At 36.2% G+C, this 26542-nt stretch overlaps 1 protein-coding gene and 1 long non-coding RNA gene across 5 annotated transcripts in view; one reads left to right on the forward strand and one right to left on the reverse strand.

Moving 5' to 3' along the window:
* Positions 1–26542, forward strand: part of ENTREP2 (endosomal transmembrane epsin interactor 2) — a 160835-nt gene that overhangs the window by 60945 nt on the left and 73348 nt on the right. For all 4 annotated transcript variants that reach the window (XM_075045436.1, XM_075045435.1, XM_075045437.1 and 1 more), the window contains exon 2: positions 6809–6865. In XM_075045436.1, coding sequence (XP_074901537.1) covers positions 6809–6865 — 57 coding nt within the window. The remainder of the gene's footprint in view (positions 1–6808; positions 6866–26542) is intronic.
* On the reverse strand, positions 15336–20839 carry LOC142038518 (uncharacterized). Its single transcript, XR_012652586.1, has 3 exons — positions 20734–20839; positions 17650–17714; positions 15336–16098 (listed from the first exon to the last, which is right to left on the reverse strand). It is a non-coding gene; the product is annotated as an uncharacterized LOC142038518 (long non-coding RNA).

Here is a 26542-nt window from a genome sequence, read left to right on the forward strand (position 1 = left end):
AACAGAGAGTAGTATTACTTCTCTTGCATGTGCTTTGCTGTTGTAAGTTGACTTTTTATGGCTGTTTGCCATCCTTCTCTTTTCAGACAAGAGGTGTCTGATACAAGGGAGATCATGGCTATCTTTTAGACAGTAACTTTCACCTCCATGGGCTGTAGATACTTTGAAATACCACCAAGTGGTATATAATGTGTAGATACAAAAATAATGAAGTAATTCTGAAATAACATATTGAAAGTCCTAAATGTCTTCAGAAATCAGAATACAAAGGGCATTAAAAAAACCCAACCACCCCACCCCCCACTCCAAAAAAAGAAACAAAGAAAAAACAAACCCAACCAAACAACAAACAGTCTGCACCCACCCTAATTTAAAATAAGATTAGATGTCAAAATAACAATGCTTTCCAAAAGCAGGAATTTCACCAGTGTCCTGGTTTCAGCTGGGACAGAGTTAATTGTCTTCCTAGTTGCTGGTACAGTGCTGTGTTTTTGAGGTAGGTATGAGAAGAATGTTGATAACACTGATGTTTTCAGCTGTTGCTAAGTAGTGTTTAGTCTAAAGTCAGGGATTTTTCAGCTTCTCATGCCTAGCCAGTGAGAAAGCTGGAAGGGCACAAGAAGTTGGCACAGGACACAGCAGGGCACCTGACCCAAAGTGGCCAAAGGGATATTCCATACCATGTGACGTCATGCCCAGTATATGAACTGGGGGGAGTGGGGGCAGGGGGATCGCTGCTCAGGGATTAACTGGGTGTCGATCAGCGGGTGGTGAGCAATTGCACTGTGCATCATTTGTGTTTTCCAATCCTTTTTTTGTTACTGTTGTCATTTTATTAGTGTTATCTTTATTAGTTTCTTCTTTTCTGTTCTATTAAACTGTTCTTATCTCAACCCATGAGTTTTACTTCTTTTCCCGATTTTCTCCCCCATGCCACTGGGTGGGTGGAGAGTGAGTGAGCAGCTGCGTGGTGCTTAGTTGCTGGCTGGGGTTAAACCACGACAACCAGGAAGGTGGTATATCTTGTAGTCTTGGATCTGAGCCACACAGGTGGTATCTAGAACCCTTGCACATCTGTGGTCATCCTTAGACCTTCTGTTATACGACTGTTTGATGAACAACTAAGTAAAAATGATAAGACCTGAGTAATGAGAATTATGCATTTTCTCTCATTTTCTTTTGATTTTAGTACACAGCAAGTCGTGCCATATAACTTAACGTAGAGGTAAATCACTTGAAATTGGCATTATCTGAAAGTGATTGCATTCCATGAAGCTCTTACAACTCATAGTGTTCAATAACCCTACTTGATCACTGCAGTACGGTGTAGCTGTTGCATACCATGGTTCCAAAGACTACTGCCATCTCTTCAGTTTCTTTGTCGATTCTGGTCTCAAGTCTTGAAATCTGGTCATTCATAGTCAAGTAGCAGCATGGGTGTTGTCTGCTCCATTAGTTTTGACTGCATGGTTAGTGTTTAAATAGAGGTAAGCTTAATGTGATGAATACATGTGTACACAAAGTTATTCACTCTCTGAGATTCCAAAGACCGACTTGCTGGGCACCTCTATGTGTCATGTTTTCCCTTCAGACTTCACTGTCAAAGGAGAGATGTTTTCTCAAAAAGCCATACCAGTAGTTAAGAGCTTCGGCAATATACTGTCCTCTACTGTTTCTTCTATGTAACTGAACCTTCAATTTCCTCAGTGCAGAGGAGGCACGGCTTTACCTGGCACTGAAGGGTAGGTATATGTACCTTTTATGGTGGTTGGGTTGGGTTATCTGGGCACCTGAGCTCAGCCACTACCATGTTTCATAGTCCAAAGAAGGAGGAGGGTTTTTAAGAGTCCTTGACTCCTTTCTTTCTGCTTGTCTGAACAGATAGAGTTTCAGTAGTCATCCTAGCGGGTTTATTTTCTCTGTCCCTTAATGGGACCCTTGTGACTTTGGAAACTCATTTAGACCCTGCTTATGTAGCTGTGCCGTTATTTACTTTAGTATATTGCTACTTTGCCTTTTCTAAGGCACTTGAAATAATTGCATTTGCTAGTGGTATGAGGGTATCTATTACACTGCAAAATAAAAGGATTCATGTTGCTTTATCAATTTTACCTGACCTGTTAATATATTACAGGTGATTTAAAGAGATGAGAGTTTCCATTTCATTTTTAATTTCCATTATTACTAGAGCTCATTTATACAGTTGGCTTCCCTGCCCACCCCCTGCAGGAATACTCCATGTATTTAGTAGGGCAATTAAAGCTTTCTAAATTATATTTTGTAATATTTCTACTTTTTTCTAAAAATAGTTTATATCAATATATTTGAATTGACATGTTGTATGCATATTGTCATATGTTTTGGTTGGAAGGAAATGCAGATACCTAGGATGCGCTGTGATATGGATTCTGTTTATTCAGATAACACAGGAACTAACAATAGCCACTATTTGCATTATTTAGTATCTTAGAAGAAGGCTAAGAAGGAGTTTCCGCAATTAATGGGAACAACTTGTATGCTTATTTTAATGGTAACTGAATCCACTGACTGGAGAATTTCTTGTGCTTACAAGCTGAAAAAGTGAGGAACCCTTAAATTTGCAGAAAAGCAGTGGATGACTTGACATATGGTGTATCAGCCTGAACAAGAAAGTAGGAATAAAAATAGACAACAAAACTTGGTGTTTCCTGTAGCTGTCATGCTCTATATTAGACTAGAAAAGCATTGCAAGATCCCAAGTTGTACTGAGAAAAAAAGATACAATTTGTTTTATTAAACAAATTAATACTTTAACACCAGTAATTTTACCTTTCTGTAAATATTTTTACCTTGATAGTGTTTCAGTATTTTCAATGTGGTTTTAACTAAATTAATCTTTATATAAATATACATTTTATGTCGTTCAGAAAAGAAGTTTAAAGGAAGCGTACTAGAGAGTGTATTATGTACAATAACCATTTTGGAGGTGAAGACTTGGAAAGCAGATGGTTTAAGATATATCGAGAGACTGCATCATCTGATCTCTCCCATATTCAAAATCAGAGCCCTCTAAATTTCTAGAGACTTACCTGAGTGAGGAGGGTTGAAAATGCTGGAAAAGACACCATCAAGGGCTTTTTAAAAAAATCCTTTGTTTGTAGTCCCTGTACTGGAAAGTAATTTTACCTTCTGTTTTTTCCTGGCTCAGTATGTGCCTGTTAAAGTAAATGCATCTTTTTCATGCATGAGCACAGCTTGCATTAATGATAATGGAGATTTCATATGCATGTTGAAAGGTGTCCATACCTAATGTTATTGCATTTCTAATGCTGCAGAAGTCAACACTGATGTATTCTGTTTATTTTTTACTCTGTGAATCAACACTGTTGTTTTAGTCAGCAGGTACATACATCTGTAGTAATTCTGCTTAAGGAAGTTGGCAAATCTATGGTTTTGAACACATTTTGAGTAGCTTTGATTTATTTTGATTATTTATTTTTATTACGTATTTATTTGATTATTATTTATTATGTGATGGGAGAGTTTACTGCAATTCAGCAGATAGAAGTTAGGTCCAAGATATTAGATAAATGTGCTATGCAGGCTCTGAAATCAAACCATGTTGCCAAAGTTAAGTAGGCAAGTTGTTAAAATCATCAAACTCCAATTTACTTTTTATTTAAGAAAGAAGAAACCTGTGCACAGCATACATATGATGTAGCGATTTTTGAAAAACATTAGAAGACGTGTAGATTGCAATGTTGAGCTATAGATATTTAGGAAATGACGGCGTTTTAATTACTGGTGTAAAAATAATTCATTTATCTTGTGCCTATGTTTCTTGGCCCTTAACCTCGTGAAACCAAGCATGTGTTTTACATACTGCTTCCACTGAAGTAAGCATTGGATAGTCTCAGCGATTATTGTAAGGTCTTTTGGGCCTGCAAGTTACATACTACTTTTCAAATAATTCTTACTTTTGTATATAAACCAAGTGTGGTTCTATTTACTTTAATCAATATTGGCATTGTATTTATAAGAAGTAAAAACTGAAGAGAAAACAAAATGTTAAGGGTGGTTTGTTTGGGTTTTTTGATTTTTAAATTCCTGGTCTTCTGCAAGACCAAGAGAAATCTTTAGATTTATATTTTGATAGAGTCATTTGGTGTGTTCTGACAAATGTTGGTATGTGATGTTCTCTGTGTGCTTTTTTGCTAATCGTATAGTTGTGTGTACTGTGATCTAAAGTGTTGAAGGTGCTTGGCACTGGAAATAATTAAATCTCAAAGCAAAATAGGCATTTGGGTAACTACAGTGATATTGGGGACTAATGAGGTTTGGAAAATTACATTACAGCATTGTTGAGATGAACTCTTACAATGACAATATTTTCAAGATTCAGGTGGAACACAGAGTTTTAGTGCCTATCATCAGTGCATATTGAGAATTTATCAACTGGCCTGACTGTCCTTGAGCTTTTGCATGGTGAGCCAGTAGGGTGAGTGCCATGAAGCTCTCCTTTTCCAAACAAAAACACATGCACCTCTTTCATCTTGCAAGGCCTCTGTAAAGGTCAAATGCAGTTGTAGTTCAGCTGAACAAAAAGGATCAGCTCCCTTCTTCAGTCTTTAGGGGTGCACAATGCCACAGATATGTCAGACAGGAGGGGGAGAGGTTTAACAGCAAAGTAGCACAGTAAATGAAAGTAAGGATTTGCTACTCATAGGCAGCGCACTAGAATGTCTTGACTCTGAACATGTAACTTGGTGACTGAGAAATACTGGCTTGTGCGTAAGTATTTTATGTATCAATACATATTCAGTTTTGGAAGGCCATTTCTTATTTTTCCTAAAGTATTTTTCTTTAATAACTTCACAATTTCAGCCATCCCATTTATTTAATTGAGAGCATGTTGCTATCTAGCCTGCAGTCAGACTAGCTAACCCTGTCACTTTACCTTCTTGAGTGCAGTTTCACATTACAGGACTATCAGCCCAGAGACAGTTATCATACAGCAATAATAAGCTAACACAGCTGTGTGAGCAAATTTAATTAACTGCAAAAATGGAATTCTCAGCTTTTCCCTGGCTTGGCCAACATCCAGAAGTATATAGCTCGTATGTAGCTTTTATGCTGTAGGAAATGCCGTAGAATACAAACTATGCACATTTGCACGTAGAGATTATCTGCATAGCCTTTGGTATCCATAGCCTGATTTTGGTTCACTTTTTACTGTGTATTTATGCCTTCTCATCTGTCGCATTTGTACTTGGCTTAAAAACTAACATTGAGGTTTTATTATGAAACCTCACGTGAGTTGTTTTTTTTAATGGCATAGCTGCTAAAGAAAATATCAAAAGGTGCATTTTCCAACGTGCTGTTCTCCTGAATAATGTTTTCAACAACTGCAGCAGCTGTGGATATTATCAAGTTGTGACATATGTTTGAAACATGCTCACAGTATGAATGTCCACAGACTGGACATAGTGAATGCTTAAACTGGGCGCTCCGCAACCCAACTTCTCTGTATAACCAGCAGCTCTTTCTCCCACATTCACACCGAGCATCAGTAGACAAGCTGCTTCCAGTCCGGTTCCCAGTACTGTGTGCATTGCTTCTGTAGTGGCTAGATATAGATGCATTTTTAATTATTATGCTCTACTATTATTACACCTAAAAGATTGCTAGTAAAGCATGACATAGTGGGAATGGTGACTTTCTGGCAATTGAATGTCAACCAATCTTGAATATAATTTCATGGAAAAGGATATTCATTAGCTTCTGGGCTTCCTCCATTTTAAATATCAAAGGTCTGTAGAGAGCAATAATGATATTGGAGCTTATTCTAAGCAATCACAGGAGGATTTCATAATGATTGTATCAGGCTAGCTATTTATACGAGTTACTGTTAGACAAATTCTTTACACATGCTGAGATGAAAAAATGACACTGCAGACTCATGAAATAAATACATCATGCATTCTTTTCTCTGCATTTTATTTGTATTCTAGTTTACTATTTTTTAAACTAAATGTTCTAATGAAAAGGTTCCTCCCCACCTTCTTTTTTCTGCCCCAGGGTCAATATCCCTCACCCTATTGCTCCAATTTCTCTCTCTATTTTCCTCTATTTTTAACTGTATGTAAAGCTTATGGTGTCTCAACTGTAACTTCCACGTTATTTTAAAGTACCTAAGATCAGCTTATATGTATCAAGGTCTGAATTCTCCTTGCTTTTGGCTTGTAGTGGAGGGGATAATGTATCTGTATGTTAAATATAGCTTTTGAATTAACATACGTGGGCTTTTCCAAATATAAGATCAAGTTAGTGTCTTTGTTCAGGTGGCTGGATGGAACAAAACAAAAAAACCCTTTTGCTAATTTAGCCAGATACTGTGGCTGATTTTGTGATTGTCCTGTTGTTACTCCCCTTTTTGTGAACTAATTTTCAATGATGCTAAGAGACCACAAGAAGATTTACCCTAAACATTTATTCCCTTTTAGTGCTGATAACATTTTGGACTTGGAGAGAAGATGTTTGAAGACCTACTGTGATCTGTTCAGAACTAACTGGATCTGGCAGCTGGATTGAAATTTGTTTTTAAAATAGCTTAGTAGTACTTCTGTTGTTTTTTTGTTTGGTTTTTTTTTTTTAATTGAGAATAAAATGAAAACATTTTCTTTTTAGCAGTTTGTTTCCAGCACTCTGGAAATATACATCATGACTGTGTATTAAACTTCATTTTAATACTTAATTTTTTTAATTTTTTTTTTAATGACACTGGTATAAACCCCATGTCTCTTTGGTGACTATGTTCTCTTTATTACAGGTGCTATTGTCAGGATTGATTGGCGTTGTTTCATGGAAGAGGCCCCTTTCACTTGTGGTGAGTGCCAGAATTGCTTTAATTATGTTACACAGACTTTAAATACTAAAGTGACTAAAGGATTCTGTGGAAGTAACTACTGATGGTTTTGTTTTTATGTAGAAGCCTAATAGCCTCTGGGGATGATTTTCCCGTGCTGTTCTGTATCCCAATATTTATGAACACTTAGTACAAAAATTTTGGGACTTTCAGGTTGTATTACATAAACCATCTAGGTGACAATAGTATTTTTCTTCTATCTGTACTTAAGCCCTGGAGAGCCATAATATTCATTATGTGTGAAAGAATGCAGATATCTACTGCCCCTTCCTTGCCATTGTTACAGTTCTGTCTCTCTTTTTAAAAGTGATAGCATATGGTTTAGAAACTTAAATGTAAGAACTAATGAATTATAAACATTTTGATAAATGTGTAGGTTTAAAGGAAGGCAACAATCATACTGTAGTTGATGGTGTGAAATTACAAATGGCTCAAAGTAGTGAGCACTGCAGCCTAGTAGATATGCTCAGTACTGCATTATGGCTTGGATTAATAGATATTCATTAAATATGTTATAATTTTCAAGAATTTCTTTATTAATATATTTTTAAAATTAACACTGAACTGACAAAAGTGCTTAGTCTGTCACTATTGTTCTAGACAAACAGACTATCGGTCTGCATTTATCTTTGCATTTAACTTAACTTGCCTAAAATTGCACCGCAGAGAAATCTTTTTAATCAATTGTCTGGATGGCAAAAAAGCATATTCCAAATTAGTAGCTGTTCTTCTTTGTCTGCAAAACCATTTTCAGCTACATTATGTGTTCTGTTTTGAGAATCGTAGTTACTTAATAAGGAAAATTAATTTATGCTTTGTATATGCATGCTAATAGAGTTTCAGTTAACCTGTTAGCACAGAGCAATATTAGATTCAAATCAGTCTTACTAAAAAGGTGGGACGAGTGTCAATAAGGATGTATTAGCAGGTAAATGTTGTCTTTGAAAAATTGTGCATATGTAACATACTAACATATGTAACATAGTTAATACTAAAGATAGTTCCAAGAAAAAAGAATATAATGGAAAGTATGAAATGGAAAGACCCATATTAATAAGAATAAGCCTAATTAGAACTTAAAGTATATCTTTCAGTATTGGTTGCCCCAGTATTTCTCTGGTTATCTCTTGCTGGGCAAGTGAGCAGAAAGAGGAGGAGCAAACTATTTTTTTCCTGGTGTTACCAAAAGGGAGCATGGCCCAAAGTGCCGTTTCCTCCATTAGTCCGTCAGTAATGTAGTTCGTATTGGAGATTTTACAGGTTTGCAGTGCTGTTTAGAGTAAGAACATGTGTATCTCCGTAAAGATTGGACTAAATTTCTGCTCGGTGTTATGACCAACAGCTGGTATGCCTGGTTTTATTGCAATATATTTTATACTACCTTATGGGCTTTGTAAATAATAATTTGCTGCCTGGTACCCGGGAATGCTGCCTCTTTGATTGAATACAACTAAATAGAATTGTAATAGTGTTACCTATTAGAAACACTTCAAAAGAAAAAGTTCACCTGACAGTGAAAGAAAGTGTATGTTTGGTACCCAAATCTCATTTCATTTGTGTTACACTTTACTGCTCACATATTACAAACCATTAAAACTAAAATAATTCCTCTGAATTGAGTGCATGTACAACTGCAAAATCTAACTGAGCTTAAGACTTTTCAAGATAGTTGCTTGTAAGCAACTGTAATTGCTACTTATGTCATTGGAATAAACGATATTCATGCATCAGAAATGTTATTAATGAGACTTGGCTCTTTGATTCCTAAACACTTGCATATTGTAAACTCAGCCAGGCTTTCAGATGTCAGTTCATTCAGTGAAATGTAAACAGGCAGTTGTGGTCAGTATTGTTCAAGGAAATAAATATAAAAGGGAAGAAATAGTAAATGGTAGCATAATACTCTCAGAACAGCTCACCTTCCTAAAATCTGCTCTAGGAAGTTATTTCCAAGAGTAAGCTTAGTGCTCATGAGTTAGATCCTCATTGTTTTTCTTCTACATTTCTGTATTGGCACTTGGTGGTAGTATAATAAAGCAGTTGGAGGAATAGGGATCAGGGATGGTGGGTTTTGCCTCTGTGCAATTAAGCTGTGCAATAGCTAGTGCTAATAGTTTTGCAGTGGCTACATAATGTCTTTATTTCCTTGTTGAATTGTAAATACTTTTTAGCAGTTGGAACCTCTGTGTGCAGGATGACTGTTCTGATTAAACAATTAATACTGCATAACTTTACAACCTCATCGCACAAAGCACCGTCAGCATGCTAATGAGTTGTATTTCTTGTAATCTGCTTATACAATACATATGCAAAATACATATGGTCATTAATTATTTTTTAACCTAATTTATAGTATTAAACAACTATATAATTGATTACAATATACATGTCTTTAGTTGCACTGTGTTACAAATTCTGGCATTGCAAAGAGCGATAACAGAAAGAAAGGTAGCTTTATCATTTGAAGCCATGAATAAAGTTTTATAAAATTAAACTATACACCATCTGTGATGTTCTAAAAACTGGTGAAACTCTGATAATATTTTAAGGTGCTAGTTTCCTGCTTATTTTGGTTTTCTGACTAAAACAACGTGTAGGATTCAGTTATAGGGAACTTAGTTATTGGGCCCAAAAGTAGCTCATGGTCACAAGAGTGTTCCAGATGCCTTTAGAAGGCCTTGAACAGAATAAACAAGAAGATAGAAAAAGAAAGATCCCAATTAGAAAAACACAGGTGCACATTCCACGATAAAGGGAACTTGGCACAAACAACCTCAATTCAGGGGCTTATCTCCACCAATTGGACTAAGACAAGTCTTGCATGCTCTAATTAATACGGTCAATTATGTCCTATGTTTATGCGCGTGTACAGAGTGGGTATAACTAACTTTATCTTACGTTTGTGCGCGTGGACAGTACCGATGTAACCAATCACCGTTTATGTTTGTGCGCGTGGACACCAAATGCTTGCATGCAGCAACCAATCAGAGTTTCTAAACAACTTAGAGAACTGTATAAAAATGATCAGCTAAGCTCAATAAAGGGGTGACTTTAATCATCATATTGGTGGTCTATCGTCCGGGCCCCGTGGAAATAAAACCTAAACCCTACAACAGGGTTGATAATACACCAGTGATTTGGCTATTGCTGAGCAGTAATTGCACAGCATCAAGGCTTTTTCTTTTTCCCGCTCTGCATCACTTGTTTTGGGTTTTTCCTTCATCTTTCCTTTGGTTATTAAACTATCTTCATCTCGACCCACAAGTTTTTTTCACTTTTGCTTTTCTGATTCTCTTCCTGTCCTGTTGCAGGGGGAGTGAGTGTTAGCTGCTGGCCAGGGTCAACCCCTCACACTACTGATGGTTTGCTCATCGCTGTATCCATACAATTTTTTTCACAGATGCAGTGTCTTTTCTTTGCAGATTTATTATTTTCTGCAGGCAAAAAGAGGAAGTCAAAGAAGCAATAAACACAAATAGTAGTTCATCAACTGTTAACTTCTGACACTATCTTACCAGAAATGTGTTATGTAGTATTGGTATAGAAATGAGTGGGTGGTTGCATGGTTTAACACCTTGGAACCAAAGTTAAAAACTGAGAATAGTTGTGTATTTCCAAGACATTAGCATGAGTGGTGTTTTGTATTATACATTCAGTAGAAGATTCACAAATGTGTACGCACTAAGGAAATTTTACTGTGATGTTAATGTGCAGAAATTTAATTACACATAGAAGCTCTCATGTTAAAGTGTCTTTGCATGGCTTAATTATCTGAAGGATTCAGCAGATTTTGTTAGCTTATCTGAATTTTATTGGTTACCGCCTAGCCATTGGTTGCTTGTGTTGCCAAAATGCTTTATATATACAAGGAATCAGTGTCTGTTATCAAACCAGTATTTACGTTTACCAGAGGAGACACCTGGGCAAAGGAGATATTTAAATTGTTTATACATTAATTTTGAACAGTATTTTCCATATATTTCAGATGTTTCCTCATTAAGCTTTCTGTATTTTAATTAAGAAATCTCAGAGAATTTCTAGTGGTTTGGGGAAATCTTTCAAGAGTCCCTTATTTGGAAACTAAGTGCTGGCTGTATCAGTACCACTGCTTAAGGTTAAAATGCTGTGTTAAAATAGGAATTTGTTTCCTCGTGGTTTATGGAAGTGTCTGAAAATTGAGGGAGAGCTTGTGTAGCTCCTGCGGTTGAATTACCTTGTACAAAACTTTAAACTCTGCAGTGAGATTATTTTTCTGTTACAGTCTATGGTAATTGCAAATCTGTTTGTGCTAAGGAGATTAATTCAGCCCCTGAATCGAGTAGAAAGCTTCTCTGTTGCCATCTGGCATTTGGGTCCCAGAAAAATATTTTTACATTTCTAACTGAAAGCTTTTACAATAAACTGATAGATTTAGTATTTTTTATTTTCAAGGAACAGAAGCGTATTTTTTCTAATGTCTGTGAATGTCAGTGAACACAACACAATACTTATTAATAAGTGATCTTGATTACTTAGAATAGCTATTTAAAAGCATTTCCTATAAATCTGCATTCCAAATACAGTTCCATGCATCAGTGAACATGCAAATCTGTGCATATACCTTTAGTAATTAGCCTGGGTGTATAGGCTCAAAAATCTGGTCTGTACATTTGTTTTTCAGGGAATTTTCTTATTTCTTTCTTTGGGCTTAAATAGAAGGGGACGTTCTGTTTTCAACGCATTATCCCTTCAAATAAACCATTACTTCATGCTTTTTTTTCTTCTTTTTTTTTTTTTATAAGCAGATAGGATTTTCACAATTTAAGAAAAATAAAAGAAGAGTAATTCTCAATAGCAGCAGTTCAACCTGCACATCAGGCACAAGGATGAACTGCTGTGCAAGGTCTCAGACTGCACCTGTGGTAAGAATCAGTCAAATACTGAACTTACTTTGTTAGAAAACATTCGTCTTGGGCCAGCTTGGTAGTTTGTTGCAAAATGAGAGATTTTCTTTCTAGAAATCCTGTGAAAAGTACTGAAATCTGAAGATTTGAATTTTTAAAAAAAAAAAAAAAAGGTGGTGTGGTTATCCACCCCACCCACCCCCACCCCCCCCCGAGATTTGGTTTTGACAGCTGGAATGAATAGATAATCTAGTGGAGAGGCAATGTTAGCATAAATGGGTCAAGACTGTAAGAGAAAAACAAGTGAAAAAATGCACACACTGGGGGAATGGCAGAGTCTAAAGGCATCCATCACCTTATATGTCATTGTTGGCTTTGATACTTGTGTGATGCTGAGATGAGATGCAGAATATCACTCTGCTTTAACATATCCCTTGATCATTCTGCAGTAGCGTTTCAGCGTGCGTATACTTTGAATTTGTTGATCAAGGTGTTCATTAGGAACCCTGCTATTAGACAAACAGTTGTCTTTGAGGCTGAAGCATTAGTTTAAAGGTTAACAAAACACTGGGTAAAAACAACTACATCTTGCATACCAGAGTTTTGCAAAGTTTCTGATAAATTGGGATGTGGTTGAATGCTGAGTATTGCTTGCTTTCAAAAAGAAACTTGGCAAGCTGTAATTGCTTCTACTTGCAAAGCAAATCCAATGCTGGTTCACAAAGTAGCTCTTCTAATATAAAGTTGTAAATTTTGCTCAGAGCTGTTGTGGACTGGAGTGTGAACCCAGGCTTTGAAATTGAGAGCAGGGTGTTTTTGACCTCTTTTCTAGGAGCAAGGAAGGAAAATACTCAGATTCAGAGGAGCTGAATGCTAAATCAAGGGGGAAAGAAAGGCAGAGGACTAGGATGGGAAGGAGGAATTAAAATCTGAGCCTGGCAACATGAGGTAGACTGAGATCAAAAGCTGTTGAGAAGAACAGGACCTAGATGAGCAGAGAGGAATGAATTAAAAGCATGTCAGTAAAAAATCACACAATGGAATATCTGATTTTTCAGTGTGATTTTTAAATATAGTGCCATAAGCACCATAACTAATTAATCCTGACTTAAAATAGATTTGTATCTTTGGTTTGAATGACTTCAGTGAAGAAAGTATGAGCTGTAAAGAATCTTTTACTGTAGTTGGGACATAGTTAAATTTTCTTTGTCTCTTCCCTTCCTCTTCTCCCCTTCACTGAGGGCTGGTTCTATAAAGCACTAACATGGCTATACTGCTCTGGCAATCAAACTAGATCAACTGTCTCTGTATACTACTGCAGTGTGACTGTAGTTATACAAAAAGTCTGTGAGACAGTATCTACAAATGAGGTTAGTGTATTTATTGATAACTGTTCCAGTTTACATCAACTTTAAAGAAGATTTAAAATAATTTCTATTTCTGTCAAAGCTGCTTCTGTTTGTGTTTGTTAGTTATTCCAAGCAGATTCTCAGAGTAGTTAAACCTGAATGATTTTTTGTTGTTTTTTTTTAAATTTTTTTTTTTTGGTAGTAAATTCTCTTTCCTTATTTAAAGATAACAATTTTCCACCAAACCAGGCTAATGAATAGCAGATTTTGGGGCCTTTTCAGTCAGCCAGTAACTGTCATTCTTTCATTCCTGCTCCTTCCTTACTTGCTTCTGAGGATATATGTGCATTTCCTGCCCTGGTTCTAGTAACTCTGCCAGTGATCTGTAGGAGACTTCTGGAGAGGAATGTCAGTACTTGCCATTTATCTGGCTACATTCTAGCACCCTATGTGAAATGCATGGCAGAAGCTATGGATCTCTTTTGTGTCTTCTTATGTGGAATTTGGGTCAGTAAGTGTTCAGATGCTCCAAGGAGGGCATTTTTAATTTACTGAATGCTGTTCCTGGACTGGAGACTTTAGTGAAAAGAGCAGCTGAAGAGGAATAGGAAAGAATAGGAACAGAACTGCAACTGAACAAGTCTGCTTTAGGCATCCTTAGTCACATCATGATTGAGCCATTCCCACAAAAGTTGGTTGCAGATCTTTCAAATTTTTTTCTTTCCTCAGCTTCTGGCAGCAGTTAAAGTTTCAGTAGTCGCGGGACAACCACAGTGTTTACTCTTTCTCTTTCATTAGGGTATTTTTATGTTCTGTGTAAATCTTCATTTCCAAATACTTGACGAAATAACTAACAGTATGAGAAACAAATGGGGATTCCTTAGGGTTTTGTTACATAAATTGCCTTGATGAATAACATAACTAGGTAAAAATTATAAATATTTTATACAGATACGCTATATTTATTGACTAGTTTGGGCTGTACTTGTGCTGGTTTTTGTGTTTTGTTTTGCTGTGAAGATTCAAGTGATCAGATTTTACTGGAGCACTTCTCAGAAAGTAGATTTCAAAGCTGTTTGTAAAAGATGCATGTAATTTTAGATGTGCGTATGTGGGAATGTGCCCTAGTGGTGTTTGCGCACTTACTCAGAAAACAGAAGTTATCTGATCAACCACACTTGCACAATCCTGCTTGAACTTTGATATTTGTGATCAGTCTGTGGAAATTAATAGCATACAGTACTTTATTTACTATGCATTAACACAGTGCAATAAATGTTGTTTTCTCCAAAACTCTAACAGTGCAGTTAAGCTTAATTTTATTCTTAGGTTAAAGTGCTACAACCTCTGGATGCCATTTCTGGAGGCCTACTGAGGCCTTTTCTGATGCTATACATGAATCACAAATGGAGTTTCTCCTAGACAGGGAGTGACTTTGGGTGACTAGAAAGTAGTCTGTCAGATATGATGAGCTTTCCTATCTGAATCCTCTTGATAGATGTTTGTGCCTTGAATCTGAGGCTTCTGACAGTTTTGTTTTGTTTTCTTTCTAGAATGGGCCTTTTCTGAATCTTTATTAGTTTGGGACACTGTTATTGACTCATTTCCTCTTAGTTAAGCTGTTGGTCTTGCATTTCTTCCGTCTTCCTCTCTATTACCAAGTGTAACTGTTCGGCTTTAGTGCAACTTTTAGTTGCCAAAAAGAAATGCTTTTACGTGTGTGTGAAGTGGGGAAGTCAGAGGTTGGCTGGAAATTCCACCTGTGTCCCCTGCCCTGAGAGATGTTTTCCCAGTGTATGAACTGCTGGTTTAGGCTGTGAATTAATGCCTCTTGTTGGATTGAGTGGGGGATCTGGAAAGTGTGGTCTTCAAAGTTTGCAGTTAGAGTGTGTGTAAATTCTGATTACATTCATGATTCATGTCCCAAATTGCTTTTTGCATGCAGATTAACATAAACATTTAGATTTTTAACAGCACACTGTCTCACCTATTGCTGTTGGTTTGTTTTTTTTTTTTCCTAAGGCTGCCTATTCCCTTCTTTCTTCTTTAGTATATGGAAACAACTGACAGAAAAACCTACCCGCAGTGCCAGTTAGAATGTACCTGACAGAAGAAGGAAAAAAGTGGAGAATGACCCAGTAAAGCTGTGAACTGGGAGATAAATAAACAACACTTGAGATGAAAACAGAGCAAGTGAATTAAAGAAATCTTTATTAAGGGGGAGAAAAGGTGTGACAGTGAAGCATCTATTTAGAATGAACATTCTATGTCCCCTTTACAGCTTAGCACTTCTTACAGCTTTTCCTTGCCTGGGTCTGTCTGTCTGCATCTCTCTGTTACCCTTTCTACAAAAGCTGCCTGTTCCTGGGCCCAGCTGCCACCAGCTGTCACCCATGTCAGAATCTAGACTCCTCTGTTGAGCATCCATCTGCTAATTAGTTATCCCCAGTGGCAAAATTTTAAAAGACCACAAGCAGCTTTTCCTGAAGAGCAGATAAAGCCTGCTGGGGCATCACACTTGCCCCTTCTTAAACAAGCGCATCTTAATTACCCTTAAATAGACCCTTCCACTCCCCATCTGCTCCCATTGCATTGTGTTGCCATGGCAGCAGTTAATGCTAGCACAGTACCATGCAATAGGAAACTGTCACAGTTCCAGTATCATTGCTACTGCTTATAACGAAGAGTATGGTATGGGTGCTACATTTGCCTCTCTTCAGTCCATCAGTAATTCCCCTGTTCTCACATGCTTTCTAAATATATCTGCTAATGGTTCTTCAATCCCATTTGCTCCTTCTTTTAGAAATGCAGGCTGCATCACATCTGGTCCTGGAATTTTTGGCAGTCTTTGCACAGTCTAATTTCTTCAACTCTTTCTTGGTGTGAGTCTGGTTTCCTTCAGCATTTCTTCTTTCCTCCTTGGTAAATTAGTCTTGGTTTCTGACATCTGCCTTTGTAAGCACTGAGGAAAATAAATTGGTTTTGTTTAGGGATGTCCCTATCTGTCTTTCAGTAAAATACTTAGTTCACTCTTTATAAGTCTGCAGTCATCTTTATTGTTCACTTTTTGTTTATATGCTGGAAACATCACATTATTTACCTTTGCTTCCATAAGTAGCTTTCCTTTCAGTGTTGAGTAATTTTTTCACGTTATGGATATTTAAGTCCCTTTCCTGTTCTTCATTTTACCATGTGTAGCTTCTGACCATAAAGCCATAAGGAATGAAAGAATTAACTACCCTTCAACCCTGAGAGTTGGTTATAACTTTATATTTTAGGCATGACTATGGCTAAATGCATTTTACAAGATCAATGTTTGTTCAACCTTATCAGCGCAAGAGCATTTTGGGGCATAGATACAAGTATAGAAATGTTAAAAGACTAAAAAATGAGTCACTCATTTTACATAAAAAGGAACAGATCTGGTTGTTAATGTGTATTTTGTAAAACATTTGAGATGTGCAGCAAGATCATATTGTTTACTGTCTTGAGTGATATTTCATGAAAGTGCAGGCAGACACGTCAAGTGGAGAAAACTGCTGAAGGAAAGCAAGCTCCTAATTCTCCAATTAGAGTGAACATTAAATGTAAGATACCTTAAATTTATTATTACTCTTGGTATTACGGCAAGTAAAACCCTGTATTTCCATTTTTTGCATATGAATGATAATGACCAAAAAAAGGATTTTACCACAAGAACAAACCCATTCACACCATAGAGAAAAGGAGTTTGTGACAGTTAGTAACAAATGTGAAATGTTTGAGGGACTCTGGAGAAAACAAAACCTGTAGAGGGAGAGATTAGTGGGGGTTTTGGTGTGTTTTGTTTGTTTGTTTTGTTTATTTTTTTCAAGAAGTAAGATTAATAATTTGATGCTCAATATTCAAAAATGAATTTGTTTCAATTCCAGCAGTTTCATTAACAGCTGTAGAGGTTTCTAAATATAGTAAAAAGTAGTAAGACAATTCATTGCACTTTATCACAAATTGTGTGGAGATGATGGAGAGATAAATTATATTTTTAGTTTCCAGATTACAAAAATGAAATATCAGTACTTTGGGCCCTGATAGTTGATGTAGTCTCAAGAATTTTGGAAGCACTGAAGTGTTTCCAAAGTCAAAAGAAGCCATATATGAGCTCTGAGAGTCAAGGAGTCAATATGTTTTAAAATTGTAAATACATATGTTGAAAAAATACATGCAAAACCAACTTCTTGTAATAATTTTTCACATTTCTATTAATTTTGGCATCTCTGCCTTCTAGAGTACTAATACAAAAGTGATTACACACAGCGTAATGTAGAAGCAGATTGATAATAGAAGCAAAAGCTATTTTGATACCTGTGATTCATTCCCTACTAAATTCCTACAGCTCTTAGATTAGACTTCCACTGAACTCAGTTGATCCCTGTTTATTTACAGTTTATAAAGCATAATCATTGCTGAAGATTTTAAACTGATGACTTAAAATGACTTAGCAGACTTACGTGGATCCCAGACTGAGAAAACTTACCTTTATGGTTCAACATTTTAGTTGCTCAGTGTTGCAAAATCTTTGGGTAGAGAAGCTGCACAAATCTATAATAATGCAAACAGAAATAGACCACACTCAGTTGGATGCTATGCTTTCTATTTCTACACCATAAAATAATATGGTTTCAGAGGTGAAACTGTGTAGTTTGTCTCTAGATATGCAGTGAAACACTGTTCAGAATAGAAAAAAGTTTTTCTGCATTTTGTCATATTTCATTTTTTATTAGGATTTTAATTCAAAAGGATCTATTCAATCTCTTCATCATTGTCACAGTACTGTTTCATGTTAGGAAAGGAAAAGACTGATATCTATAAATAATATAGGTGTATCTATTCAAAAGTAGAAATGCAAAAGCATTTTGACACTTTTTAAAATACAGGATCTAATGTAGTGTTACATAGAATCAGGCAGTGATTGGTTTTCTACCATACAGTGGATTTTATATAGCCATGAGCAGCAGTCATAACAAATTATCCATATCTATGTTATCAGATGCTTATTTCTAAATCGTATGTATCTATTTTATGCTCAGGAAAAGAGACAGTACATCCTAACATCTGAAGAAACATAGTAAGCAACAATCTTTAATTTAGCTTCTCCTAAATGTGTTTGTTTTCAAATGTTTTATGGTTACATATAAATTTTCTAGTAAATATGTGACTTTTATTCACTAGAAGCAAAGAATCTTATCTCTTCTGGGGGTGGGGAGGGATAAGCTAAACAGGCTCTGTGAACTCTATCAAAGAAACAAAAAACCAACCACCACCCCAAAAAAAGTTATTATCTTCTGAACTGGCCAGACTTTAAGCTTGATACAGTCATGCTCTTCAGGGCAGTGCTGTATGTGATCAAATAGAGCCACCTCCAGAAAGGGGAGGGGGAGGAGAAGGATGTCTTTTCTGTTCAAAGACAGTAAGCGAATGAAAATTGTCCTCTCAGAGTATTCCACAGCCTTGAACTCCCTGGTTGCGTGTGGCAGTGAAATGCGAATCAAGTGCTGCCCCTGAATTGCTGCAATAGTAGCTTTATTCAACAGAGGCCCATGAAGATACCAAATCCTTTGAGCTCCTGTAATTTTGGTTCCCAGTATGGCAGGGGAATGGACATGGGCAGCACAGTCAGAAGCAGTCTCTTAGCTTTTTGTAACCTGTGATTTTTCAGGTGTTTCCTCTTTGCTGATTTCCATGGCATTATGTCCTGGTTTCAGCTGGGACAGAGTTAATTGTCTTCCTAAGAGCTAGTACAGTGCTATGTTTTTGAGGTAGGTATGAGAAGAATGTTGATAACACACTGAGGTTTTCGGTTGTTGCTAAGTAGTGTTTAGTCTAAAGTCAAGGATTTTTCAGCTTCTCATGCCCAGTCAGTGAGAAAGCTGGAGGGGCACCAGAAGTTGGGAGGGGACACAGCCAGGGCAGCTGACCCAAAGTGGTCATGGGGGTATTCCATACCATGTGATGTCATGCCCAGTATATAAACTGGGGGGAGTGGGGGCAGGGGGACTGCTGCTCAGGGATTAACTGGGTGTCGATCGGCAGGTGGTGAGCAATTGCAGTGTTCATCATTTGTATATTCCAATCCTTCTGTTATTACTGTTGTCATTTTATTAGTGTTATCATTATCATTCCTAGTTTCTTCTTTTCTGTTCTTTTAAACCATTATCTCAACCCATGAGTTTTACTTCTTTTCCTGATTTTTGTCCCCCATCCCACTGGGTAGGGGGAAAGTGAGTGAGCAGCTGCATGGTGCTTAGTTGCTGGCTGGGGTTAAACCACGACACATTGCAATATTGAAAGCTGGTGAAGAGAAAAAGCAATTCAGTCTTTTGTCTTATTTTGATCTCTCTTCAGCTGCTATGTTTGGTCATCAGCATAGCTTGTTTACTAATACTGCTACCATGTTTGGTCTCCTTGAAGAGCAGTGTAATTTAAAAGTCAATTTGTTGACATATTTTTATTTCCATTTGAGTTGTAGGTGGATTAGTAGATCTCATTTCTTTTAACTTGGCATTTTTTATGAAAATTCAGCCCATCAGAATAATTCAGTGGCTTTATTCTGTTTGAGGAGACCTGCAGTTTAGGGTAGTAAAAGTGACCACAGCATAGACATGTTTTTGAGTGTACTTCTAAATACAGAGATAAATGTATCGTGAAGTTACCGATCTCTCTTTCTCTCTCTGTTGTTTTGCTGCATGATTTCCAAAAAAAAGCTTTACTGTAATATCCACTACTGAAATTTTTAAAAGCTGTAAAGCTATACTGTAACTGCTTGGGGTTTATTTATATTATAATCTGTATAGTCATATCAGCATTTTATGTATGTAGGGATTTGCTTTTTAATATAAATGAGTGACAGCTATCAGGAATCAGTAGGAAAATGTTCATGCTTTCTGGCATAATACTAGAAAAGTTGGAAATACAGGATAGTATATGTTAATCTGCTATATGCGTGAGAACAACAGTAGAGAACCAGTATTTGCATTTGACTGGAAAAATAAAATATTTGCTTCTTGTTAACAGAGCTTTGTTTGCAATAGGCAAACATATACTGGTTTTCTCCATTACTTTTTCAGACAGTAGAGAAAACAGCAAAAACCGGACTACTTTTTGCTAGAATGGTCCTTGCATGTAAAAGTAGATACAACAAGAAAAAGGACCTATAGAGAATGGCTCAAGACATTGTATACTTTCTCTAATACTAAAGTGGCAAAAAATTAGAGATACATAATACAGGCAGTCTATCTGCCCTCCCCCTTTTGTTGTTGCCCTTACCCTGGTAAGTTTTCACTTGTGTATAGACAGAATGGAGGAGCAGAAACTTACTTATGCACAGAGCTAAAGAAATGTATATGGACATTCACACAGATACAGAAACATGTCAGCAGTGCAGTGTACTATAGGGACTGTGTGGGCGGGGAAGGGAGGAGTGAACTCCTGTTAATAGGGCCCAGTGAGCAACTGTGGGTTAGTGTTGCCAGTAGCAAACAGTTCTGCCTCATGTAATCAACATTATAGCCAGTCCCCTCCATTAGGGTTTGTAGAGCAAAACAAGTTGGTTAGAGCTTACCTTAGGAATGTAAGAAAAGCCTCTGTGTTGGACAGGCCACTCCTGGGGTCTAGAGAGTTGGAGTGGTCCTAGTGTCACAGTGGAGAAATGAGAAATCTGCCCACACTGCTGAGTCATGTAGGAAAGGAAGCCTGGGAGGGAGAGCTGGCAATTCGATGCTGCTCTGCAGATCTTAGTCAGTGTAGACCATCCCTCTGCTGATCAGGGCTTTTTTAATGGTCATCAGCTTTTAATTGAACTGTTCTTCAGAACAGGTAAATAGAAATATCTTGTTATGTAATTTCACATGTCCTGTCAATATAGGATTTTCTTCTATTGTAAACAGTATATGCTATAATAACATAAAAATTAAATTCTGTTTCTATCTAGGAAAAGAAAATTATAATTTGATGTGTTTGTTTTATCCATGTATGTAAAGGCAAAGCTGATGACTATGTTTTTCATCCTCTGATTTGGATAACTGGAGTAAAGCTGCATCTGTATGGTATCACTGGAGCTGGCTAGTTGGGCAGCTTGGAAAGTATTTGTTAAACTTTGTCTTTTGTTTTAGAATGGTGAGGAAACAGTAACTTCAGAAATTTATTTTAGATGAGATGAATCGAGTTTGAAATGTTTTTATTTAAAAGTAGAATAAATATTTGCATGAACTAATATAAAGTATTTTGGGGGGGTGATGGAGTTGGGGATGGATACCTCATTCTTTATACAATCAAAACTCATGTGATTTCAGTTTTGTTTGTGCAACAGATGGAAGGAAATGCACCATTATCCAAAGAGAATCTAATTATCCTGTGCTTGTTGAAGAAAAATACTTTGGTTTCAGTGGGATTTGTTTGCCAGGTGAATTGCAGTTTAGAACCTGAGTTAGACATGCCTGTGATCCGAGTGTTTGGGTTTCCTTACTACAGATGCTATAAAATCTCACAAAACCCTATGGATTCAGTTCTGCCGCAGATACATGAATGAAGGTCTTAGAAATTTTAAAGTTCATGTATTGATGGATCTCCATAGAGATGTGTGTGCATTTTTTCTTTAAACAGCCGAAACTATAATGAGGTTATAGTAGAATCAAATTTGGAAAAACCACTGTCCACATTGAAGCCTTGCCTCACAAACTGTCTGATTCTGAAAATGCTCAGGTACTGCTGATTATAATTTAGCAGTTGTGGCTTGCTGACCTTGCTTACTTGACAGAAACATTCTCCCTTAATGATGAAAGTAAAAGTATTCCGGCGTGATAGCTTTCAGAGAGACCACACAATTGTTCATTAATAAGAATAATTGTACATAGTAGTTAATTGCTATTAATGTTTTGGGAAAGACAGATGCAAAATATCTGTGTATTTGACCTTTACAACCTGCTTCTCTCTAATTATGCTACTGCCAGGAAGGGCTGCTTGCATAGCCTTTTGATGCCTGTCCTTGTCAGCAGAACAACATGAGCTTTTATTTCCTCAGGGTATTCTGCTACTGATGTTATGGAAGGTTAATTTATATGGAGCAGCAACATTGCACTGACACTTCCATGGAGGTGAATCCTTCCAGCAATGTGACACTTGCAAAAAGTACTATATTGTTTATATGGAGGACCCTATTAATGCCGTTGCTATCGGACTATAAATTCAGTCTTATGTAGATTTGTTTTAAAGTTACTAGACTACTCTCACTTTTTTTAAAATCTATTAATTTCTGTTTACTGATTTAGCTAGCTGTTTTGTTTAACTATGGATTGTTTTGTTATATACAAAACTAATTGAGAAAAATGTCTTCTTACCTAATCTAACCATGTTCTGCTATTGTCATGGAACATTTTTGAGAATCAGTATTTTATTAGGTAATTTTAAAAAGTTTCAGTTTTTGCTTCCTCAGAGAATATGTTGGAAGGAAAATTAAACTTGTACAGCTGAGGTAGTTGCAAGTTTTAAATCTGGCTTATGTAGTCAAAATTCTATTCAGAAAGCATTTGTTTGGAGTGTCGATGATCACACTGGATATAAACTCTGCTTTTTCCACCTGATTGTAGAGTTGGAGCAGTCATTTTTGAAGCATTTCAAATTGACAGCATTTTGAGTGGCATTAAAATAGGATAGTGGTGTTTGATTTCTTTGTCTTTCAAAATAATAATTTAGGTAGATTTCATGCGCATGGATTTTTTTATTTAGGTAAGCACTGGTGTATAAATGGAAATGTCAGTGATAAAAATTAGACAATACAAACTACTATATAAAACAATTTTTTTGTCAAAAGGACTTCTCTTGACTGCCTGGACACATAGTAAAGATTATCTGATTAATTTTGTTGCAGTATTAACTGCAGATCATTGAAAGATTCTTTTGAGTGCTTGTTTTCATGTAGCAAACTTTGTATGAGGTTCTGTAGGATGCCAGCTGTCACTTCCCCTTGCCCTTTTAATAGAGTATTTGACAAAACTAAACTTGTTCTCTGCTATGAAAATAATTGCCAGCAAAGTTTGCTTTGTTAATATTGCTGTTGGAAATGTGTTGCATTACTTGAATACTTCAAGAGATGGCTTGAATTTTATCTGCAAAAAAGTAAAGCTTCTCTTCTTGTTCCTCTTTCATATAGTAGCAGCCTGTAGGTCACCAATATTAAGATCACTATAAAACGCACTTTTCAAATGAGGGAATGTGAAAAGTATGTCATATTGTCTATTTTAAGTTTTAAATATATTTAGTAGTATAATACAGTATATTGAATATATGGTATGGATGATGTAATTACATAATTTATATTTTATAATATAATGTTATTTTTTACTTGTGTATGTTTATGTATTTGTATATTTGTTGGAAGCCCTGAAAATTTTAATACTTTGTAGTGAGGGTCAACATGCAGAATCTTAAGAGAATTTGAGGGAACCAATTCCAGCATGTAAAAGTTGCGGGGGCAAGAGGGTGTTTTTGTCACTGATGGGATAGATTGACACAAACAAACCCCTTACAGGCTCCAGGTTTCTAGCAGACACACAAAATCTTTTCATTTCAGGAACCTTTGGTGGAAAGGTCTTGAAAGCAAATGGTAAGACTTTTAGTATGAATTTGCATAAAGCAGTGGTAATGGATTTGCCTGATACATGTTCATCCTCACGTGGCAAATGGATGCCAAAGCAGTGCACAGAGTATAAGGCTCCCTTTTGGAAAGGATCCTGTTGCAGTGCAGCTGCAAAACCCTTTTAATTTTTGCTTTGTCAGAATTTCTTCAGCTGTTGCAGTTTCTTCTTAGCAAAGAATGGAAAAATAGAAGCAAATATGCCTGAAACCTGCAAGTTAACTTCTGTGGCTGCTCACTGGGGCAGGGGGAGAAGGGGGCGTGGACAAGAGGAATGGATTATTGTTAGGGCGTGAAAAGGGTTTGAAACAGGCTGAAAAGTTTTTTAGATATCACAATTAATTACTGCAGATGTAGATGTAGAAGTGTTTGCTGCCCTGCTAAGAATGGTAGGGAGATGATATAACCAGCAGAGCAACTAATAAAATTATCTGTTTGGACTAAGCTTTTCATTTTCAAGTAGTACTGCAAGTTTTCCAGTGCTTCATTCTCAAACTACAGCTCAAGTACTTCATGAGCTGTAAGATTCTGTATAGTAGCTTTTGTTTATGCTTCAGGGGAAAAATGCTTTGGTTACCAAGCTTTCTAGAATTACTCTTTGTTCCTTTTAACGCACTTCAGAAAGGTGTAGATGTTAAAAGTGTTAATTAGAATCAAAATAGCAGAAAATGAATAGATTCCGAAGTATCTAGTTTTGACAAATTTTTACTTAATTAGGGTTTCTGAGCTGAGAGCATGAGGGCTTTATTACTAAATCAGGCCCCCTGTTACACTTCCCTAAAAAATATTAAACTGTAAATTGATACTGCTGTAATACAGCATTACAGAAATAACAAACACATATTATTGTATGTAGAATATGACAATGCTGAACTCACTGTTGTGTTGCAGTCCTTCCTTTCATCTGATCGCACTTGAGGAAATAATCTGTATAGCCATCAGAATTTCCACCTATGCAAACTGCCTTTACTGACAGGGAATTTCTTGGAGGTATTGAATGGAATACTCTTACTATGAGATATTAGAGGAGATTTGTTTTGATATAAATAGATCTTTCCCTGTATCTGTCACTCTGTACTCCTGTATACAAACAAGTTTGTGTTTTGCATTCCAGGGTTCTTGAAAAGCCTGGGAAGCAACTCCCAAATCCCTAACTGTATTGTTGTTGTTGTTGTTGTTATTTACTAGACAGTGATACAGAAACTACAACTTCTGGTATTTAAACAGATATTGTTCTTTGTGATGCAAATCCTACTGGAAACACATCGTGCCCCTTTCTGTTGTGTGCTGTGCTCTTGTCAACAGCTTTCAGATAATTATTTTGAAGATATGGCTTGCTGACTCCTGGTTGAAGCTAATTGCTACTCTAACAATAAATAAAATGGAGCAGGACAGAGGCTTAATTTTTTCTTGTAAATTAAAAACTGTAGCATTTATTACAATCTCAAATAGCATAATTTTTGAAGTTCTAGTTAGGTTTTTCCACAGAAAATTTTTACAAAGAAATATAGAAATGAAGATACAACCGAACAACTAGTAAAAAATTAATGAAATTACAAGATCTATTCGAATGAAAATAAGTTAATAGGACCATAACATGGTCAATAAAATCACGTAGACCAAGTTTAATTTTAGAAGTTTTAATCTGAAATATTTAGCTTTGAAATTAGAAATAGTTGCGTGTATTTTAATATTTATACCAAGTTTTCAGCTTTCTCTTAAAAAGTTAAATAGCCTCATTAGACCTAGTCAAAAGGCATTTTATCTGGAGGAAATGTAATTTAATTTAATAATGACTGGAATGGTTTTATGTATTTTAGGATAAAACAGAATATAATTTATGGTTCTTAACATAAAAGCATTAAAAACTTTAACCTGATGCTGTGCCACACAGCAGGAAATATTTCTGCCTGCTTAACATAAAACATTGCTTTAGACCTAGAGAAAATATTTTTGTTCAAACCTTTATTTTAATTTAGGCAAAGGACATGGAATGCTGAATTAAACAGATATGAAATGCCAACACTTTTTCATTACCAGTCTTTCCTTGGCAAGTGTTGAGAAATAATTCTGAAAGTGATATAATTGAATCATGAAACAAAAGAATGTCTGTTGTGAGGCAAATAATAGGAAGCTAAATTTTGTTGTTTCTTGTGTACCTGCAAACCATGAGTCAACAGTGTTGATTTGATTGCCATTTCTGTGTAGTAAGTTTTTTTTAATGGCTCATTTTAAAATTATGTGTGAGTTATCTATTTAATTCTCTAATCTGTAATTAAATGAAGTCTGAGTTTTATCTTCTGATATTTCTGGGTTGTATACTTTATAGCTGAATAAATTACAAGGGCAGAAGGGATCAGTAAAATCATGTACTATGACCTCTTAAAATAACAGCCCAAACAACCTTGATCACGAACTGCAAAACTTCCTTTGGAGTTGTGGCATAGAGTCCAAAATTTTTTTTTTAGTATTTAAAAAAAATGCTATCTGGTATTGCCTTTGTGATGAACACTCCATCCTGCTCATAGATACAGTATTCCAATGGTTAATAAATCTTACTAAAAATCAATACCTTAGTTTAAAAGTATGTAGTTTGGGCTTCCCAGTATTACTAGCTACTTATGCTTCTTTTTACTTAGTTGAAGAGCTGCACTTTGGTTTTTGTTGATGGTAGGACCTTGTGTTGGCCAGGCATTTGAGGTAGAGCTGTCTAGGCATTCTACTACAGTGAATTGGGTAG

The sequence above is a fragment of the Buteo buteo genome, chromosome 13 (genome assembly GCF_964188355.1).
Source record: "Buteo buteo chromosome 13, bButBut1.hap1.1, whole genome shotgun sequence".
NCBI classification, from domain to species: domain Eukaryota; kingdom Metazoa; phylum Chordata; class Aves; order Accipitriformes; family Accipitridae; genus Buteo; species Buteo buteo.